Source organism: Lepidochelys kempii, chromosome 13 (genome assembly GCF_965140285.1).
Source record: "Lepidochelys kempii isolate rLepKem1 chromosome 13, rLepKem1.hap1, whole genome shotgun sequence".
In the NCBI taxonomy this organism is placed as follows: domain Eukaryota; kingdom Metazoa; phylum Chordata; order Testudines; family Cheloniidae; genus Lepidochelys; species Lepidochelys kempii.
In genome coordinates, this window is record NC_136392.1 from 25,823,377 (window position 1) to 25,842,528 (window position 19,152).

The 19,152-nt window shown below is 49.1% G+C and overlaps 1 protein-coding gene across 2 annotated transcripts in view; it reads left to right on the forward strand.

Moving 5' to 3' along the window:
* Positions 1-19,152, forward strand: part of DLGAP4 (DLG associated protein 4) — a 332,898-nt gene that overhangs the window by 245,834 nt on the left and 67,912 nt on the right. The window contains exons 6-8 of one of the 2 annotated variants that reach the window (XM_073309842.2): positions 2-116; positions 5,910-5,960; positions 7,646-7,892. In XM_073309842.2, coding sequence (XP_073165943.1) covers positions 2-116; positions 5,910-5,960; positions 7,646-7,892 — 413 coding nt within the window. The remainder of the gene's footprint in view (position 1; positions 117-5,909; positions 5,961-7,645; positions 7,893-19,152) is intronic. The other variant, XM_073309843.2, reaches the window with a different exon arrangement.

The following is a 19,152-nucleotide window of genomic DNA, read 5'->3' on the forward strand; positions in this document are numbered from 1 at the left end:
GGAGCCTGGACCGCCTGGACTCTGTCGAGATCCTCTTACCTCCAAAGTTCCCAAGTTGGGAGGAAGAATACAACCAGCTCACTGACAACATCGATGAGTCCAGCTGCATCAGCCAGGTGAGCGTGAGCAGCATCAGTTCCACCCAGAGCCAGCCGCAACAGGGCGGGCAGGACGCAGGTAGGGGTGGTCCCAGAGGAAGAGGAAGGGGATTGGTAGGCGGAAGGAGACAGTAGGGTGGGTGATGGGAAGGGATTTTCCTTTGCGCCACAAAATCAAGCAGGGTGCATGCAGCTGATGGGAAGCTACTCTCTTTCAGCATTGCCAGCGCACCCAAATTCAGGCATGTAACCCCCCGGCTAGGCCAGCAAACAGCTCTGCTAATGCACTGGAATCCTGATCTGTAGTAGCCCCCTGGTTCCAGTCCTGGGCCTCCACACAGCTCTGCCAATGCCATTGAATTCAGACCCAGCTACCCAGTGGGATTTCAGTCCTGGGGCCCACCACAGCCCTGTAAATGGACATTAATGATGAAATACCATCATTACAATGCTGCCCTAGGCCTTGGCATCTGCACATCTCTGCCAATCCAGCTCAGGGCTTGTCTACACACAGAGTTGCACTGGTTTAGCTAAAGGTGTGATGTTGCAGCGATTGAATTAAACCAGTGCTGCTTTGAGTGGGAACACTGTGCAGCACTTCAAACCTGGTTTATATCCATTTAGCTTGCAAATTAACCGGTGCAACCTATGCCGAAGTGAGCCCAGTTTACACAGATGTAAGAGTGTCTGCACACAGCACTGCATGGCTTTAACTCAGTTGGTGCTGTGAGAGATGTGAGACCTTGGAAGTGAGGAAACTTCTATTATAGTGAGATGTGCTAGATGCCATAGCCACCGGGATTAGTAATAAACTTTTGTATCTGGAAATGGTATCTATATCTTTGGGAGATGTTGTATTCTAGCTCCATTAGGGAGGGCTACCAAACATCCTCCAGGAACCAAAATCAGTGGGGGTTAATTACTGCAAATCCCTGGAGCTGTTCCCTCTTCTGGGAAGTACCACTGACTGGGAGAACTGCAGAGACTGCTTCAGACTGGTTCAAGAGGACCAGGAGACAAAGAAAAAGCTTGTGATGAAAAGGGCTAGCCTGAACTGACTGGGGGTGGGGGGCTCTTTCTGAGCCACAGACTGACATGAGACTGTAACCAAGAGGGCAAACCCCTGCTGGAAGGGTTTGAAAAACTGGAAGCCTCCTAGGGTCTCCCTGTGGAAGATGGGTAACCCCTGGTAAGCACAGCATGCATGTAGACTGTTGTTTTATTCTCTGTTTTCTCTGTAATGCTTTTGTCCTAAAATAAATGTACTGTGCTTTGTGAAAGCTGGGAACCATTGTCATTGTCCCGGGGAGAGAGTGAGCGGCAGCCACTGGACCAAGGTTAGGCCTGCTGGGATAAGCACAGTGAATTGCAGGGGCACGGCAAGCTTAAAGTCCCAGTGTGAAGGGAGAGGGACGTGGGTCGCCACCTATAGAGGGGGGATGGCTGGAGGCCTGAGTTCTAACGGGGTGTCCTTGAGCACACAATGAAACCCTGGAACTCGTGCAACTTTGTGTGCAGGCCAGGTCTAAATGGGTGGGCTCCTTCACCAGCCCAGGAAAGAGTAAGTGCTCTGCCTCAGGACAGGTCTGCACTACAGACTTGCATCAGCGCAGCCGCACTGATGTCGCTACGCCACTGTCATGCTTCGGGTGAAGATGCTCTAAACGGAGGGGAGAGAGCTCTCCCGTCAGCTCCACCTCCGGGAGAGGTGGTAGCTGTGTCGGGGAGAGAAGCTCTCCCACCTACACAGCACTGTCTACATGGAGAGTTACGGTCACTATAACTACGTCCTTCAGGAGGGTGGATTTTTCACACCCTTGAGTGACTTAGCTATAGCCAAGTGTGTAGTGCAGGCCCTCGCCTCAGGACACAACTCATTATCTCAGCCCTTAGAGGACACCCCCTTCCCTTAAATCCCTTGCTGGAGATTAGACAGGCAGGTAGCCCTTATCCCTTTCCAGACTGTTTTACCCAGTCACACCAGGCCTCCATCAGTAACAGCAGACCGTGTCTCTCTACACACATGCACACACAGACACACACACATCATGCTTCTCCTGAGCCTGCCCTGCTCACACACTGCCAAGTTTGCCATAGCATGTGCTGGGTGAAGGCAGCCTGGTGTGGTGATTCGAGCCTGGGGCTGGACATCAGGCAATCAGAGTTCTGTTCCCAGTCACTAGTGGGTGCCAGAGAGCAAGACAGGCCAACACTCTAAACACTCAAATCCAGGTGTTCAGATTCAGGATTGTAGTTCCTTTACCTCTCAGTTTCTCTATCTGTAAAATGGGGATAGTTCTTTGTAAAGCACTTTGAGATCCTCAAGGAAAGATGCTAAATAGACGTCAAACATTATCCACCAGGGAGTATTTATTACAGTTAATTATTATTCTTTTTTCAGAGTAGCAGCTGTGTTAGTCTGTATCCGCAAAAAGAAAAGGAGGACTTGTGGCATCTTAGAGACTCACAAATTTATTTGAGCATAAGCTTTCATGAGCTACAGCTCACTTCATCGGATCTTCATCATACTTTGTAGATCACCAACAACGTGCTGGGTGTTTGGCTATCCGGACACTTAGCTAGGGACCAGCACACTCATTTCATATGTGAACTAATCTCTGGGGATGTCTACACTGCAGCTCAGGCAGACATATCTGCATTAGCTCTGACTGAGATTGCGCCTTAAAAAGAGAAGAGCAGCCATGGTGGGGTGAGCAGTGGGACGGGCTAGCCACTCTGAGTGTGTACCTAGTAGTGTCTTGGACAGGGCTGCCCTTGTGGCAGCTAGCCTCTCCTGGCACTTATGTCGCTGCAGCTATTTTTATCGGACTAGCTAGATCAGAGCTAGCAGGGATATGTCTGTTCAATATCTTCATCAATGATTTGGATAATGGCATAGAGAGTACGCTTCTAAAGTGTACAGACAATACCAAGCTGGGAGGGGTTGCAAGCGCTTTGGAAGAAAATTCAAAATGATCTGGACAAACTGAAGAAAGGGTCTGAAGTAAATAGGATGAAATTCAATAAGGACAAATGCAAAGTACTCCACTTAGGAAGGAACAATCAATTGCACACATACAAAATGGGAAATGACTGCCTAGGAAGCAGTACTGCAGAAAGGGATCTGGGGGTCATAGTGGATCTCAAGCTAAATATGAGTCAACAGTGTAACACTGTTGCAAAAAACCCCAAACATCATTCTGGCATGTATTAACAGGAGTGTTGTAAACAAGACACAAGAATTAATTCTTCCTCTCTACTCCATGCTGATAACTAGAGTACAGTGTCCAGTTCTGGGTGTCACATTTCAGGAAAGATGTGGACAAATTGGAGAAAATCCAGAGAAGAGCAACAAAAATGATTAAAGGTCTAGAAAACATGACCTATGAGGGAAGATTGAAAAAATTGGGTTTGTTTAGTCTGGAGAAGAGAAGACTGAAGGGGGGACATAATAACAGTTTTCAACTACATACAAGGTTGTTACAAGGAGGGAGAAAAAATGTTCTTGTTAACTTCTGAGGATGGGACAAGAAGCAATGGGCTTTAATTGCAGCACGGGAGGTTTAGGCTGGACATTAGGAAAAACTTCAGTGTCAGGATAGTTAAGCACCAGAAGAAATTGCCTAGGGAGGCTGTAGAATCTCTGTCATTGGAGGTTTTTAAGAACAGGTTAGACAAACACCTGTCTGAATGGTCTAGCTATTACGGAGTCCTGCCTTGAGTGCAGGGGACTGGACTTAATGACCTTCCAATCCTACACTTCTCTGGTTCTGAGTTGGAGACTGCACCTTCCAACTCCAGTACAGCCATACCCTATGTTTGAACCCAGATCTCTAGTGGGAACAGCTGGGGCAGAGGGAATACTTAGCTTGTGCTCAACCTCAGACTAAGAGTACTGTCTAAAATCTCAACCCCAGCTCCCAATTAAGTCAATGGGAGACTTTCCCTGGCCTTCACTAGGAGTTGATCCAGACACTAAGTATGAATGATCTCTGAGATGTGCGGGGGGATTCACTTCTATTTCAATAGCTTTATTGGCATGACAAAGGGTACCAATGTTACCAAAGGGAACACACCAAGTGTCTTGATCAAACTCAGCCCTGGTGTAACTCTGCTGCTTCACTGGAGTTCGACCTGCCTAAACAAGGGCTGACTTTGTCCCTCTGAACTTGAGATGTGTTTTGCAGCAGTGATGGGATTCCGTAGACCATTGACCCACCCACCAAGTGACAGCAAGAACTGATGCTAATGCAGGACTTGTCCCAGCCTGTCCATCTTGTGTGTCTGGCCATGTGTGATTCGGTGGCAGGTTGTGAGGCCATTTGTGATGTTGCCTGTTGTCCTCCCAAAGTTGAGCACAGTTTTTCTTCCTCTCTTTGACCGTTTCTAAGAGCTCCCCAAAGCATTTTTCATACTTTGTCCAGTGAAGCAGACAACAGTTTCTCTCCATTCCAGTGTCTCTCATGTCATGCTGATTTGCAAGGCTGCCAACTAGCCAACAGAGATGAGCCCAAGTCACCGAGTTTTATGCAGATTTGGATATATATCCAAACTTCCCTAAAGTCTGAGGCTCTGCAGGTTTTGGTTTCTGGTTCGGCCCTTTCTAGCTATGGGTACAGACAGCCAAGTTCTGATCTGAGAATGATCCAGACCCGAATCTTTCCAAATTCGGAACATCCACATTTTGCAGCTGACCCCATCTGTGTAACGGGCCAAACCAAAGCCCCAGATCTGACCCCTCTTAACTGTGGGGAGATTCTGAATCCAGATTCTCACAGTGATGCATCTTGTAGTTAGGTATCTGCCGGAGACAATATTCTGAGTAGGGTCTCAGATCCTGTGGTAATGGGCACAACATACGAATAGACTAGAATAGAGGAACCAGCATTTTGTGTCTTTGCAGCGTTCACTCCAGCAGGCAGCATGTTTTGTTTTTAAGGTGAAGCAAATACTGTTTGGCTTTGAATAGGATTGGTTGTGTCGTGGCACCGTTGTTGTGATATTGGGGGGTTAGTGCAGCCAGGCCAGGCTGTGGTAACTCTGGTTCAGTGGTGGTAGTGTGGGCATAGACCAGGCTCAGGCTGTTGTATAGCCTTGTTCTGAGCAGGGTTAGGTGATAAGCTGATTAAAATACCCTCTCCCTGTCTACACCAGTGCTCCCACTCTTGCTAGCGCCAGTGGAGCTGAGCTGATCCCAGAGCAGAGGCAGCAGATGGGCTGCGAATGCTCGGGGCAGACACAAGTTGGTAAGAATGGAGTGTCTCCTCATCCGATTGCTGGTTTGCATCTGGCAGAGCTTTGGGGTGGAGGGAGAATCTGAAGTGTTGGCTGAGCTGGTGCCAGAAGCTGAGCCTTCGTGCACATGTTGCAATCAGCTGTGGGAATGGTCCTGACTCTACTCCTGTGTGCACAGAGTTCCTGTGGATGCTGGCCTGTCGGTGCAGGTTGTCTGCTGGGATTTTGTCCAGTTTGTTACAGTCACTGGTAGTTGTTGGGCCTTCAGCATTTGCATCTGTGTATTATGATCAACTAAATGTGTCCAGCGGCTTCTTTGTGGCCTGGAAGAATCCTGTGGAGCTTTGTCTTGTTGTATCTGTGCAGCCATCTTAGCAGCCAGCAAGGAGGGGGCAGATTCTGCTATTCTGACACTTCAAGGGGTCTCCAGATAGGTGGCAACAGAGAGGGTAGCAGCTGCAGTTCTCGGGGGGAACATCTGTTTGTCCCCCACTGTCTGCAGTTCCTGTGGAATGACTCTGTGTTTAACAAGGCCCCGGGTCTTGTGCTTTAACCTTCTCCAACTCTTTCTTCCAGATATTTGGACAGTCCTCATTTATCCCACAGATATTTACACATGGAGAGCAGGTACCGTCCCTCTGACATTTTCCTGTCGCCCCCTGTGGATGTTTTTTTCTGTTGCCTTCTATGGATGTCTCCCCCTGGACCAGTTTAATAAAGGCCGTGTGTCTGAGGGTGCAGCATGTCATAAGAAATTGTATCAGGGAGTGGCCTGTAGGGAGGGGTAGAGAAATGTTGCGGGGGGGATGGGGGGAGACGCAATAAATGTTCTGCAGAAGCCTCTGGTGTCAGGACAGGGAGTGAAATATTTGCTACACTGAAGCCACTAATGCATCTTCAGAGAAAGTCTCTTTGTGTTCCTTGGTCACAACCCTTTAGCCAGTCGTTTGACACGATAAAAGCTTTGGGACATGAGCAGGGCATGTACTGTCTGGTGCTTGCATGATCCTGGTGTCCTGGATTTGACTGAGCCAAAATGATCAGCATTCAAATCTCCAGCCTGGATCTTCCCAGCCTAGCTTGCTTTGGAGCTCAGATGGGAGCCAAGCAGCATCCATGAGATTGCGTGTGTACTTGGGAGTGTGCTTCTGTGCATGTGAAAGACTACAAGAGTGTATGTGTGAGAGAGGGAATGGGTGTGGCTGAGTGTAGGTGTGAGAACACCCCAGAGTCTCATCTCCCACTCAACCTTTCTGATCCAGCTCCCGCTGAGGTCAGTGGGGCTCCAGTGAAAATTGATCAGACCCCTGGAGATCAGGGTTGGGGGCACTTTGAATAACTCCCGGGAGACATTGGAAAAAGGGTGAGAAAGAGCAGACAGCTGGGCATGGAGGTAAATTACAGAGGAGGGGCTAAGAGAGAGATAATTATTATTCTTGCAGTCAGATCAGAACACCTCTTTGACTAATCACTTATCTGTATTTACTGGTATGTTTATTAATTTCAGTCCAGCTCTTATTTCATCTGAACCCCTCCTTAGTTAAAATCTGACATGATTATCTGCTTCTAGGGCAAGCAAATGCCAGCCTGGGATAGACCCAGGGCATACAGGAAGCAGGGGAAGCTGGGAAGGAGCTGGAGTGATGAATTGGGAAGCAGAGAATGGAGCAGCCTTCAGAGAGGTTGCACTGCCTGCTCTCTGGGTCCCTGCCTTCTACCTGACTATTCACAGCCATTCATTTAGCCATTGATGGCCTGGCTGAGGTCTTCACTACAGGGGTACTCAGGGATGTAGGATCAAACTGATCACTGGATTTGGGGTCAGGAAGGGACTCCCCCACAGGGCACATTGGTAGGAACCTCAGCAGGTTTTTGAGCACTGATCAAGGAATTTAATTGTAACCCACGCCCTTCATGCCCCTGCTGAGCCACTCAGGGTGCTGTACAATAATTCATAATGCGTGGAACTTCCCTGGGACCTTCCACTGAGGATCTCAAAGCACTTTGCAGACGCCAGTGAATTAAGTCTCTCAACACCCCAGCAAGACAGGCAAATAGGTGACTTGTGTCAGGCCAAAAATCCCAGTGAATGGAAGATTTTGGCATAGAACCTGTCCCCCCGCTGGCTCTGACCACTACACCATGCTGCCTTGCTACAGATAAAATTAAATCCATGTATAAACACAACACCTTGATAAAAACTGCCCTGATAGAGCTATGCACTGGGCAAGACAGGGTTGTTTCAGGTGGTAGAAGGGAGGGAGCAGGTTCTGAATAGGAGGGCAGCTGACCCTGCCTCTCTTCCCCTGCAGACAAGGGAGGCAGAGCTGAGCGACCAGTATGAGACAGTCTGTGAATCAGCCTACAGTGAAGCCGAATCAGCTGCTGTGGAGGTGCTGGATCTGCCTCTGCCCAGCTACTTCCGCTCCCGGAGCCACAGCTACCTCCGAGCCATCCAGGCAGGCTGTTCCCAGGAAGAAGACATGGCCTCCCTCCGATCCCTCTCGCCGCCTCCCGCCAGCAGCATCAGTGGCAGCAGGACGCTCCCCAGCAACAGCAGTAAGTGCCATGGGGTGTGCATGGTGGAGGAGCCTGGGGTGGCAGGGGAGCCTTGGCACTGGGACTTGGGATTGGGGAAGCATGCTCCGAATGAGATGGGAGCTGCAGGGCCAAGAACAGCTAGTGTCTGATACCCTGCTGGAATGTTGCCCCATTGGGCAGCAACTAAGTTAGCTACCTGGGGCTGCATCAAAATGGAAACAGAGCTGTCGGGTCTGGGGTTAGTTACTTCAATGCTGCTGGGTGTGCTAGGTGCAGCCAAGATGTCCTTGTTTGGTGCAACTGAGCTGTCTACGTCAACGGGTGCCCAGACACCAACGTGGCCTTAGCCACCTAACAGAGCCTTTGCCGTGACAGCCAGACTTGCTGAGTTTGCCTCATGCTCTGTACACCAGCTGGGGATTGAACCAGGGCCGTAGAAAGCCTCTGTTCTGTGTGAGGCTCTGGCTGAGCCAGTAGCAGCTGTACTAAGTCAGGGACCGCAGGGTATTGCCTGCCATTGACAGAGGTTGTGGATCCCATTGATACAGGAGCTGAAGTTAGAGATGTTCCAAGCACTGCTAATAATTGGGGATGCTTGTACCTGAGCTTCATAGATGACCCCATTTTGTATACCATCGGACTTTGAAACCAGAGGGAGGGGTCCATTCCTTAATATACCTTGGTATATGGATCAGGTTGGGATACACTAGCCAGCAAGTTAAATCCTTCATCATCCTTATCTCCCTCCTCCTCCTCTCTCCCGTGCGCCTGACTGTCATTCACGGAGCTAGCTTGGTGCAGCAGACAGAGGGTGAAACCTTGCTCAGAGCATTCACCTTGAGACCTAAGAGGGTGAAAGTGATTTTGCCCCAGGTGTCTGTTTTCCCAAGGGGTGAGATCTCAGCGAGTCTCATGGCTACAAGGAACTGGCATTTAAACAAGATGCAGAAGCATGTGGATAATGGACGGAGTAGAGTTTAGAAGGTTTGGCCCCCCATTTCCTGGGTGATAATGGAAGAGAGATGGCATTTGTTACTAGCATGGTAACTCCTGTGGGGTCTCCCCATAGGAGCTCTGTATGGGTCACACTTAGGGCTCAGTTAAAGTGTTTCTTGTGAATATAGTACTAATGAAAGGTGAAAGATTGACAGCCCTGCAGACAAGCCCTGTATTCATCCAGCAACAGATCGGGCAGCAGCAGTGAAAGCATCCCTCATGTTACTCCACCAATGGGCCCCAGCTGTGATCCAGAGGGACCACCTTTAGTGATGGTGGGGGAGCTCAGCTTCCATGGTCCATTCAAGCCAGGGCATTCTTGACAAGGGGCCCATTAGCACTAACTGGAGATGAGGATGGTTTTGTGGTGTGGACATTTACCCACGAGGCCCTGGCCTAAGACTCATTGTCCTCCTTTCACAAAGGCCACCAGAGAGCCCTGCAAAACTCATTGGTTCCACTTCACAGGGAGATTGTGGGAACAGCAGGTTTTGAACCACCTGCCTTTGCACCCTCTGAGTCTCACTCTGAATTTCAAGGCCAAACAAGCCCTTGAACCTCCAAGTGCAGCCTTGAATTCCTATGCAGAGACATGAACCAGTCCATGTTTGCTGGGCTCAGGGCCTTGAAGATGGCAGACCTGGGCAGGGTTTGCAACACAACCCAAACTAGTGTAACTAGTAGATTCTCTGTAACACAAAGTCTTTAAATCATTATTTGAGGATTTCAGTGACTCAGGCTGAGGTCAGGGGTCTATTGTGGGAGTGGGTGGGTGAGGTTCTGTGGCCTGTGATGTGCTGACGGTCAGACTAGAACTAGATGATCATGTTGGTCCCTTCTAGCCTTAAATTCTATGAGTCTAGTAGACTAAATGCAGGTAAACTTCCCAGTTTGTTGTGAACATTTTGCATATCTCAGGATGTGGAGAGCTGGCAAAGTGAAGAGGCAGAGAAGCAGGTGACAGATTAGAGGAAGAGAGGTGGGAGTGGCTGGTGATAGCTTAGGCCTAGATCAATGGAAGTTAGGGCCTTATGTACCTTTGAGGCTAGTCCTCTGTCAAAGGTGCTTTGGCCTGGGCTGCACTGCGGGGCGGTTCGAACTAAGATACGCAACTTCCGCTACACTATTCGCGTAGCTGCAGTCGAAGTATCTTAGTTTGAGTTACCTGGCCGTCCTCACGGCGGCGAGTCGACCGTGGCGGCTCCCCCGTCGACTCCGCTTACTCCTCCTGCCGAGGTGGAGTACAGGCGTCGATTCAGGGATCGATTTATCGTGTCTAGACGAGATGCGATAAATCGATCCCCGATAGATCGATCACTACCCGCCAAGCCGGTGGGTAGTGAAGACGTACCCTTTAACCACCAGACAGCAGGGAATTTATCTGCTGTCTGAACAGGCACCAGTTCCTTCATGTCTGTGGTGAACTTTGCCTATAGAAGTGCTACATACTCAATACATGTATTATCCACTGTGTGATGGGCTGGAACCAAAGCCCCGGATACAAACATCCCTGAACAGGGGGTCAGATGGGAGCCAGATCTAACTCCAAACTTCAAGGCAACATTGAAACAACCCAAACCTTAGACTCCCAGTGCCCCGCGAATTTGGCTCATCATCGTCACTTAGCAAATAATAATACGTTCAGATCCAAATTCCTCTGCTCATCTTTACTGCTCTTGGATGCAGCATTATTGGTTCCAGACAGACCCGTCTCTATAATTACTAGTATATTTGGTGTAAATCAGGAGTAGCTCCATTACCCTGGCATATGTAAGAGACCTGACATACTTCTGATCTGTGTTGTGATTAGCAAAAGGCAATTCTCAGGTATTCCAGGAAGATTGTAATAATAATGGTTCTGTTGTCGGGCAGTCCACAGGAAGTGGCTGTGATGCTCAGACTATGTTGCACTTAGATGGCAATTTTCCTCCAAAGGGCTTGGTATATTTTACATACAGGAATGGTTTCACTTATCACTGAAACGCAGCCAGCTCTGAGGTGATACACAGCCACTGTTAACACTACACAGCAACTCTTTAGGACAGGACAATTTAGGATAGGAAGTGAAGAATACTGAAACTAATAATGTAGGGCAAGAAGTGAGGAACACTCTATGCAGTTGAAACCACCGTGGAAATTTAGGTAGGTGGAATGCTATGAGCCACGTTGGAATTCGGCCAGATCAGCAGGAATAGCAGTCTTGCAAAAAGTGTCATGGCATGTTTAATGATTACGAGTGCACTTTGATTCTGTAGTGATGGGCCCCCTATCAAGGCAGGGTGGAAGTGACCAAGGCATCCGTTTTACATCTCATCCAAAAGGCAGCCTGCCTGGCCTGCCAGCACCGTGCTGGGGAATGGTGATTCATTCAGTACTGACTCGTGGGAAGGATGCTTATTGCACAACCGGCACCACCGGCTGCTAGGTGTGGCTAGGAGGTCTCCCATTCCAATTGTAACTGATCTTGATGCTTTTAGCTTATGACAAGCACTCCTCAAGACGGCATGGCCACGGAGATAGGCTGGAACCACACCTGTATGTGTATCAATGTCATATCACTGTCTTAGCAGAACAAGGACTAACCTGCGTCTGTTCTTAGTCAAGGAAGCGCTGATCTTGAGCACGATTCATTGCACACCTTCCTATCTTACCACCCTCCCCCTCCCCCCAAGGTCTCACTCCAAATGGAAAGGTCTGTTTCCCCAGACTGGGCTGACAGCTGTTTGCAGAGTAAGCACAACCTAATGGTGATATTTTCAAAAGTGCCCACTGTTGGCCTAACTCTGCTCCTATGGATGTCAGTGGTGCCAACTGGGCACCCTTTGGAAAATGCCACCCTACATGTTCAGGAAGATGTGGCAAACTGGGGAGGGAGTACTCCCAGGTTTCAGAGGACTATGCTATAATAGGACTGAGATTTGCAGAGAGATCAGATTATTACCACCAACATTTGCCTCTTCAATACGGAAATCGTTCAGATGTCTTGGGTGATGATGTGACCAGAGTACTTCCCCCAAAGTTTTAATTTGCCAGTGGGTTGGTGGGGGAGGGGTCAGTTTGGTACCTTTATCTCAACTTCCTTCGGAACACCCAAAAGTGTGTGTATCTCTTTAAATCCCTTGACGCAATGGCATCTCGGTCGTGCCTCTCAGCTGTTCCTGGGTAACTGGGAGCACAGTCGGTTTGGTTCCTTTGCCCCCCCACTCACCCACCCACCCCCAGCACACTTGCTGTTGTCATTTTCCATTGCCTCACAAAGTTCAGGGTGCGTCACGTTGTTTGGCATGGCAGACAGCAGTGTTGTCTGCAGACAGAAGTTCCGGATTTTGTGGCTTTTCAGTTTCTAGATTTGGCTTGTCACTTTGGCAGTGGGAAACAGCAACATCCACTGCTCAGCTTTGCAGAAAGGAGAGAGTCGGCTGTTCTGAGATGCTAGTTCTGGTCCTCCCAAGTGGTGGCCACAGCACATGCTCTGGGCGTGTGTCCGGGTTCCGTCCCCACTCTGAACTCTGGGGTACAGATGTGGGGACCCACATGAAAGACCCCCAAGCTTATTTCTACCAGCTTAGGTTAAAAACTTCCCCAAGGCACAAATCCTTCTTTGTCCTTGGATGGATACTGCTGCCACCACCAAGTGAGTTAGACAAAGATTCAGGAAAAGGACCACTTGGAGTTTCTGTTTCCCTAAAATATCCCCCCCAAGCCCTTTCACCCCCTTTCCTGGAGAGGCTTGAGAATAATATATCAACCAAATAGGTAAACCAGATTCTTAAAAAAACAGAACTTTATTATAAAGGGAAAAAAAGTAAAAGAAGCCCTCTGTAAAATCAGGATGGACAGCATGCAAGGAAGCGTTTTGGGAACACAGGATAGGGGATGAGATTCCTAGATGCTAACAGCACCTGACCATGTACAGCAGGATCAGAAACCTGAAATAACCAGAGGGCCTACCACTGGCACTTGGGGCGTGGTCATCCCCGAGGCCCGCAGTCATGCCAGCCAGGGTCCTGTAGCATGCAGGAGCACTAGAAGACTGCAGTATTGACAAGAACCTACAGCAGTGCTGGGACCATGCAGGAGCATACAGTAATTCCAGCCCCGGGATTCTGCAGTAACACTAAGAACAGCCAGCAATGCCAGACCCCTGCATTAACATATGCCAAACTATGGTAACACAGAGAGCCAGCAGCAATCCCTTCTGTTAATGAGGAACTTGAAGGGCAGCCTAGTAACAGCGGTGATGGGCGAGCCTGGCAGCTGCCATGCCCACTAGCCCACGGAGACAAGCGCACAGTCCCTTTCCTGCTTCTCTTCTTCTTCGCTTGTCTATCGCTCCGCAGCTGCACGCAGCACTTCCCCTAGCGAGTAATGACAGTCCCTGCTCCGAAGAGATTACAGGCGATACCAATCAAGGTGAGACAGGGCCCTGGAAGAGATAACAGGGACGGGTGGGATAAAGAGAGGAAGGTTATGGGGCTTAGGGTGACCAGATGTCCCGATTTTATAGGGACAGTCCCAATTTTCGGGGCTTTTTCTTATATGGGCACCTATTACCCTCCACACTCTGTCCCGATTTTTCATATTTGTTGTCGGGTCACCCTAATGGAGCTGCTGGGTTGCTTCCCACATTGCATGCTCCCCTTCCAGGCCCTGCACATCTCCACTCCTGCCTGCACCCCTCCCCCAGCCCTGCTTATCTCTGCGTCTGCTCTCCTTATTGCTCCCCTTAGGTTATCGCCTTCTCAGCTTCCCGCCTTCTCAGCTTCCCACCTTCTCTCATGCCCCTCTGTTTGCCTGGAGCTTGCCGCTCCCTGTGAGCCCAGCCTGCTGCCTCTCCTCCTTCAAACCTGCCAGCACCATCTCCTCCCCCAAAGCGAGCCTGACACTGGTCTCAGCACTGCTGTATATCAGGATGAACTCCACTGACATCTGTGGACATCACAGTGGTGCTTCCCAGTGGTGGGGCTTGCACTGGGTCCCCCGGATTAATTGGCTCTGTTTCTATGTCTGCTGGCGGGGGCACCTAGAGCCTTGGACAGGTTCCTCTTAACCAGGTTGTATCAACCTAAATCAGTGACTAAGACTAGTGTATGGGACTCAGAGTCAGGCACAGTGTCTATGCCATGCTGAACCTTACCTGTCATCTGTGTACACTGCTGGGCTGAGTTAGACTAGTTGAGTGAGCCTAAATCTCCTCTCACTTGGGCCAGGGTGACACTGATGTGAGTCCAGGAATGGCCCTGCTTTGCACCAGTGTAGGTGGGAGGAGAAGCAGGCCTCCTGTCTGTATGGGTGTGCTGTGAAGTGTTGTGTACATCAGCAGAGCTGTATCAGGGATGGCCATGAAAACACCCATTCACTCACACCTCTGACTCAAGGCCCTTGGTTCTGGGATTGGGGGTGATTTGGGAAAGAGGGAGATAAGGGAATATAAGTGATGTCGGGGAGCCAAACTTTAAAATTGAACAGCATCACTGAGCCTCAGTCCCCAGCTGATTAAAGCCTGCGTGCTCTCCCTCCTGCCTGATTTCATGGAGTACTCGCAGCTTTCCACCTGTTGGGTAGGTGTGTGCATGGGCGTGGGCGTGTGTGTGTGTGTGAGTGTGTTGGGAGTGGGGGTGAGGTTTGGCAGCCATCACACCTTTGATCAGATGTACCACTCCAGTTCCTCCTGCAAATGCATGTGTCAGTTGCACATTACATGGCAATTAGCTCACATTTCACAGCCAGCAAGAGAGATGATGAGCTACCCTTGATCTAGCCTCAAACAGTGTCTCTGTGCCTTGCAAAGCGTGAGATGAACAAAGCCCTGGTGAAAGCTATTCAGCTAATTGCCAGGAGTTCTGCCGACCGCCATTCTGGATGCTTTGCTATAACAAAGAGCTCCCTCTCATTCCCAGCCCTAGTTCCCTCTCATTAGGAGCAGAGCTGGGCAATTGCATGCCCAATATTCCTCTGCTGAACAGCAGAGAGAGCCATGTTCAGAGAGGGCTGCCAAATGTTTCTGTCTGGGGGGCGGAGGAAGATTTTCTTTGACAGTTACCTGACAAGGTGAAATCCCAGTTCCACGGACTCCATCTCCTCATCAAACACCTGAAACAGCACAAAGAACCTGGACAAAAGGAACTTCCCACCTGCCCGCTCTCAGAACTCCCAACCCTGTGACAGAAAGGAAACACACATGCCTTCAGCCTTCCTGCCACAGGAGCAAAAGCCACTGATGGACTATGGCAAATACACCTACTGAGAGTAATTAAACCTGCTTTTGCCAGGCCTTCTGGGTTACAGCTTCATAAGCCTAGCCAAAAGGAGGGGTCTTCTAGAATAACAGTGGGGTAATTCTATTTATGGCAACATCATTTGGTGGGAATAATGTCCTGGCCTGGTCCATGAAGGTAGACTCCCGGGGAACCCTGGCATCATCGACTTTTCCAGGACAGGTTTCAGAGTAGCAGCCATGTTAGTCTGTATTCGCAAAAAGAAAAGGAGTACTTGTGGCACCTTAGAGACTAACAAATTTATTTGAGCATAAGCTTTCGTGAGCTACAGCTCACTTCATTGGATGCATTCAGTGGAAAATACAGTGGGGAGATTTATATACACAGAGAACATGAAACAATGGGTGTTACCATACACACTGTAACGAGAGTGATCACTTAAGGTGATCTATTACCAGCCTGAGGTGGGGGGGGGAACCTTTTATAGTGATAATCAAGGTGGGCCATTTCCAGCAGTTGACAAGAACGTCTGAGGAACAGTGGCGGGGGTGGGGGGAGAATAAACATGGGGAAATAGTTTTACTTTGTGTAATGACCCATCCACTCCCAGTCTCTATTCAAGCCTAAGTTAATTGTATCCAGTTTGCAAATTAATTCCAGTTCAGCAGTCTCTCGTTGGAGTCTGTTTTTGAAGTTTTTTTGTTGAAGAATTGTCACTTTTAAGTCTCTAATCAAGTGACTAGAGAGATTGATTGTTCACCTGCACATCCACCAATGTGATATATGCCATCATGAGCCAGCAATGCCCCTCTGCCATGTACATTGGTCAAACTGGAATGTCTCTACGTAATAGAATAAATGGACACAAATCAGACGTCAAGAATTATAACATTCAAAAACCAGTCTGAGAACACTTCAATCTCTTTGGTCACTCGATTACAGACCTAAAAGTGGCAATTCTTCAACAAAAAACCTTCAAAAACAGACTCCAACTAGAGACTGCTGAACTGGAATTAATTTGCAAACTGGATACAATTAACTTAGGCTTGAATAGAGACTGGGAGTGGATGGGTCATTACACAAAGTAAAACTATTTCCCCATGTTTATTCTCCCCCCACCCCCGCCACTGTTCCTCAGACGTTCTTGTCAACTGCTGGAAATGGCCCACCTTGATTATCACTATAAAAGGTTCCCCCCCTCCCTCAGGCTGGTAATAGATCACCTTAAGTGATCACTCTGGTTACAGTGTGTATGGTAACACCCATTGTTTCATGTTCTCTGTGTATATAAATCTCCCCACTGTATTTTCCACAGTATGCATCCGATGAAGTGGGGCTGTAGCTCACGAAAGCTTATGCTCAAATAAATTTGTTAGTCTCTAAGGTGCCACAAGTCCTCCTTTTCTTTTTTCCAGGACAGCCCATCCTGGTGTCCGTAAATCGTCCTCTGTAGTCCACCAGAGCCTGCGTAATAATGGAGTAGTGCCCTTTTTGGTGTGCATGCTCCTTGAGAAGGGCAAGCAAGGGGCTCTGGCACAACTTGGAAACCCCATTCTCTCAAAACCAGCAGTTACTTCAAGGATATTGATTATACCAGCCACCTCTGGGTAAATCACATGCCTGAACGCGTCAGAAACCTCCACCACAGTCAACTTTCCAGCACCTAACTGGTTAGCAATGGATCTGTAGCAGTGTGGGGTAATCAGCTTCCAGAGATGGTTATAGCAACCTGCTTCTGAATGGGCCAGGCCACCCTCACGGGTGTGTCATGACTCTGGAGGCTCTGAGCAAGCTGCTCATAAAGCTCCAGAAATGTAGCTTTCTTCATGTGAAAGTTCCTTCCTGGGCCCACTGCTGGTGGTCCCAGGTCCACATGATGATGTGATCCCACCAGTCTGTGCTTGTGACCCTGCTCCAGAAGCACTGGGCTATGTAGGGGCCTGCTGAGCATCCATGAGGTGACAGGAGGCAGAATTAAGGGATCTTCCCTTCCTGGCCTGTCTGGGTATATAATGGGGGTCCCCTAATCCCTCTCATTTGAGGAATCAAAAGTGAGAAGCAGCTGTACTGTGCACACTCATCAGAGAGCGCAGTTCAGCAGCTGTCGGTGAAAGACTGAAGCTCAGGAGCAGAGACCATAGCAGCCCCATTACTACTCATATCAACCAGAGCTGACCCATGCCAGCCTTCAAAGGGAGAAATTATTTTTCCCTTCAGATTTTCTTCTTCTTGTTGACCTAGATTTCACGTTCCAGAAATACCTTTCTCTGGCATACCAGCAGAAAGGGATTAGGTTTTGTGTGTGTGTGTGTGAGAGAGAGAGCGAGAGAGAGAGAGAGCAATTTATGTCCCATGCTGTGTGTGTATAAGGGACACAGAGAGGTCTGTATGTTCCATGCTGTGTGTGTAGAAGAATGAGATCTGTGTGTATTTTTATGTATATTTTTCTCTCTTGTGCCCTTTCCCTATGATGGTGGAAACTAGGCTAGCAATAACTGTGCTCTAAACGCTCCCTTTCCCCAGGAAGTCAATAGCATTGTTCTGTTGCATAGTTAAAATGGCACTTTCAGCCATCAACAAAAAAATCTCTGTCCCCCCGGGTCAGTGAAACCAAGTTCGAACTGCACTTTGCTTTCACGGTTTCAGTCTTAGTGTGGACTGGACCTCTATTTGAGAACATTTTCTCCTTGGTGCTCTGTGTCCGTGTGGGTGTTTCTGGGACCCCAGCATCCTGGCTGGTACGTGGTCTGGAGCAGTGGGGGGGAAAATGCGTAACTTACACAGAATCCCCTGCAAATGGTAACAAGTTGCAGTCAACAGGGGACTCTGCATTGCACCCCCAGGCACAGACAGTATCAGTTCAGCATGCAGAGTAGCTGCCCACAGAAGGAGCACACGCAGGGAAAAGTGGTTGTGGCCACAGGATCCAGGCCAGCACTGCATGTTTGCCCCAGCAGTGTGCGCATTGCAGACAGGATGGAAATGAAGCAGTTGGGGACACTTTACGTTAGATGTTATAACTATGGGAGACTGGTGCCCCTGGAGAGTGGAAGCCACAGAGGGATCAGAGGCTCAGACAGTAGTATAACATCCCAGGACCTTCTATACGAGGAGAGATCATAAAGTCTGGGACTGTTCTGCTTAGAAAAGAGATGACTAAGGGGAGTGATGATAGAGATCTATAAAATCATGAATGCTGTGGAGAAAGTGAATAAGGAAGTGTTGTTTACCCCTTCACATAGCACTAGACCTAGAGATCACCCAATGAAATGAATAGACAGCAGGTTTAAAACAAACATAAGAAAGTACTTCTTCACACAACGCACTGTCAACCTGTGGAACTTGTTGCCAGGGGATGTTGTGAAGGCCAAAAGTATAACTGGTTCAAAATGGAACGAGATAAGTTCATGGAGGATGGGTGGGTCCATCAATGGCTATTAGCCAGGATGATCAGGGACACAACACCATGTTCTGGATGTCCCTAAGCCTCTGACTGTGAGAAGCTAGGACTGGAGGACAGGGGATGGATCATGGATAAATTGCCCTGTGTTGTTCATTCCCTCTGAAGGCACTGGAACTGGCTACTCTAGATGGGATACTGGGCTAGATGAAACGTTGTGAATGTGGCCATTCTTATGGAGCCTCCAGGGGGTCTGCAGGGCTAACACGCCTGGAGATAGAGTAGCCTTTATGGCTGTTTTGCCAGGCTCACAGTTGCAGTACACGTAAGTTGCACTTATGTGTCACTTTGATGCAGCTCACTGTGCTGTTGAGCTGCTCTCAGTCTCTTCCTGACTGCTACCGCCAGGCCATGCTGCCTCCTGACCAATGCAGTTACCAGCAGGGGCAGAGTCCGAGCCTGCTATTCACCACTCCCCGCTGCTGGTCACAGGCTGGCCTGGGTCCCGCTCGTGATGTTCCATGTTGTTGCTGTGCCCCTTGAACTGGTCTCCGAGATTGTGGTATGAGCTGCCTTCCCTTTCACCTTCTAACAGCAGTGAGCACGGGGCTGCTTGTGCCTGCACCATTCCACACTGTTTGGGAGGTGGCTGGTCCGAGGTGCT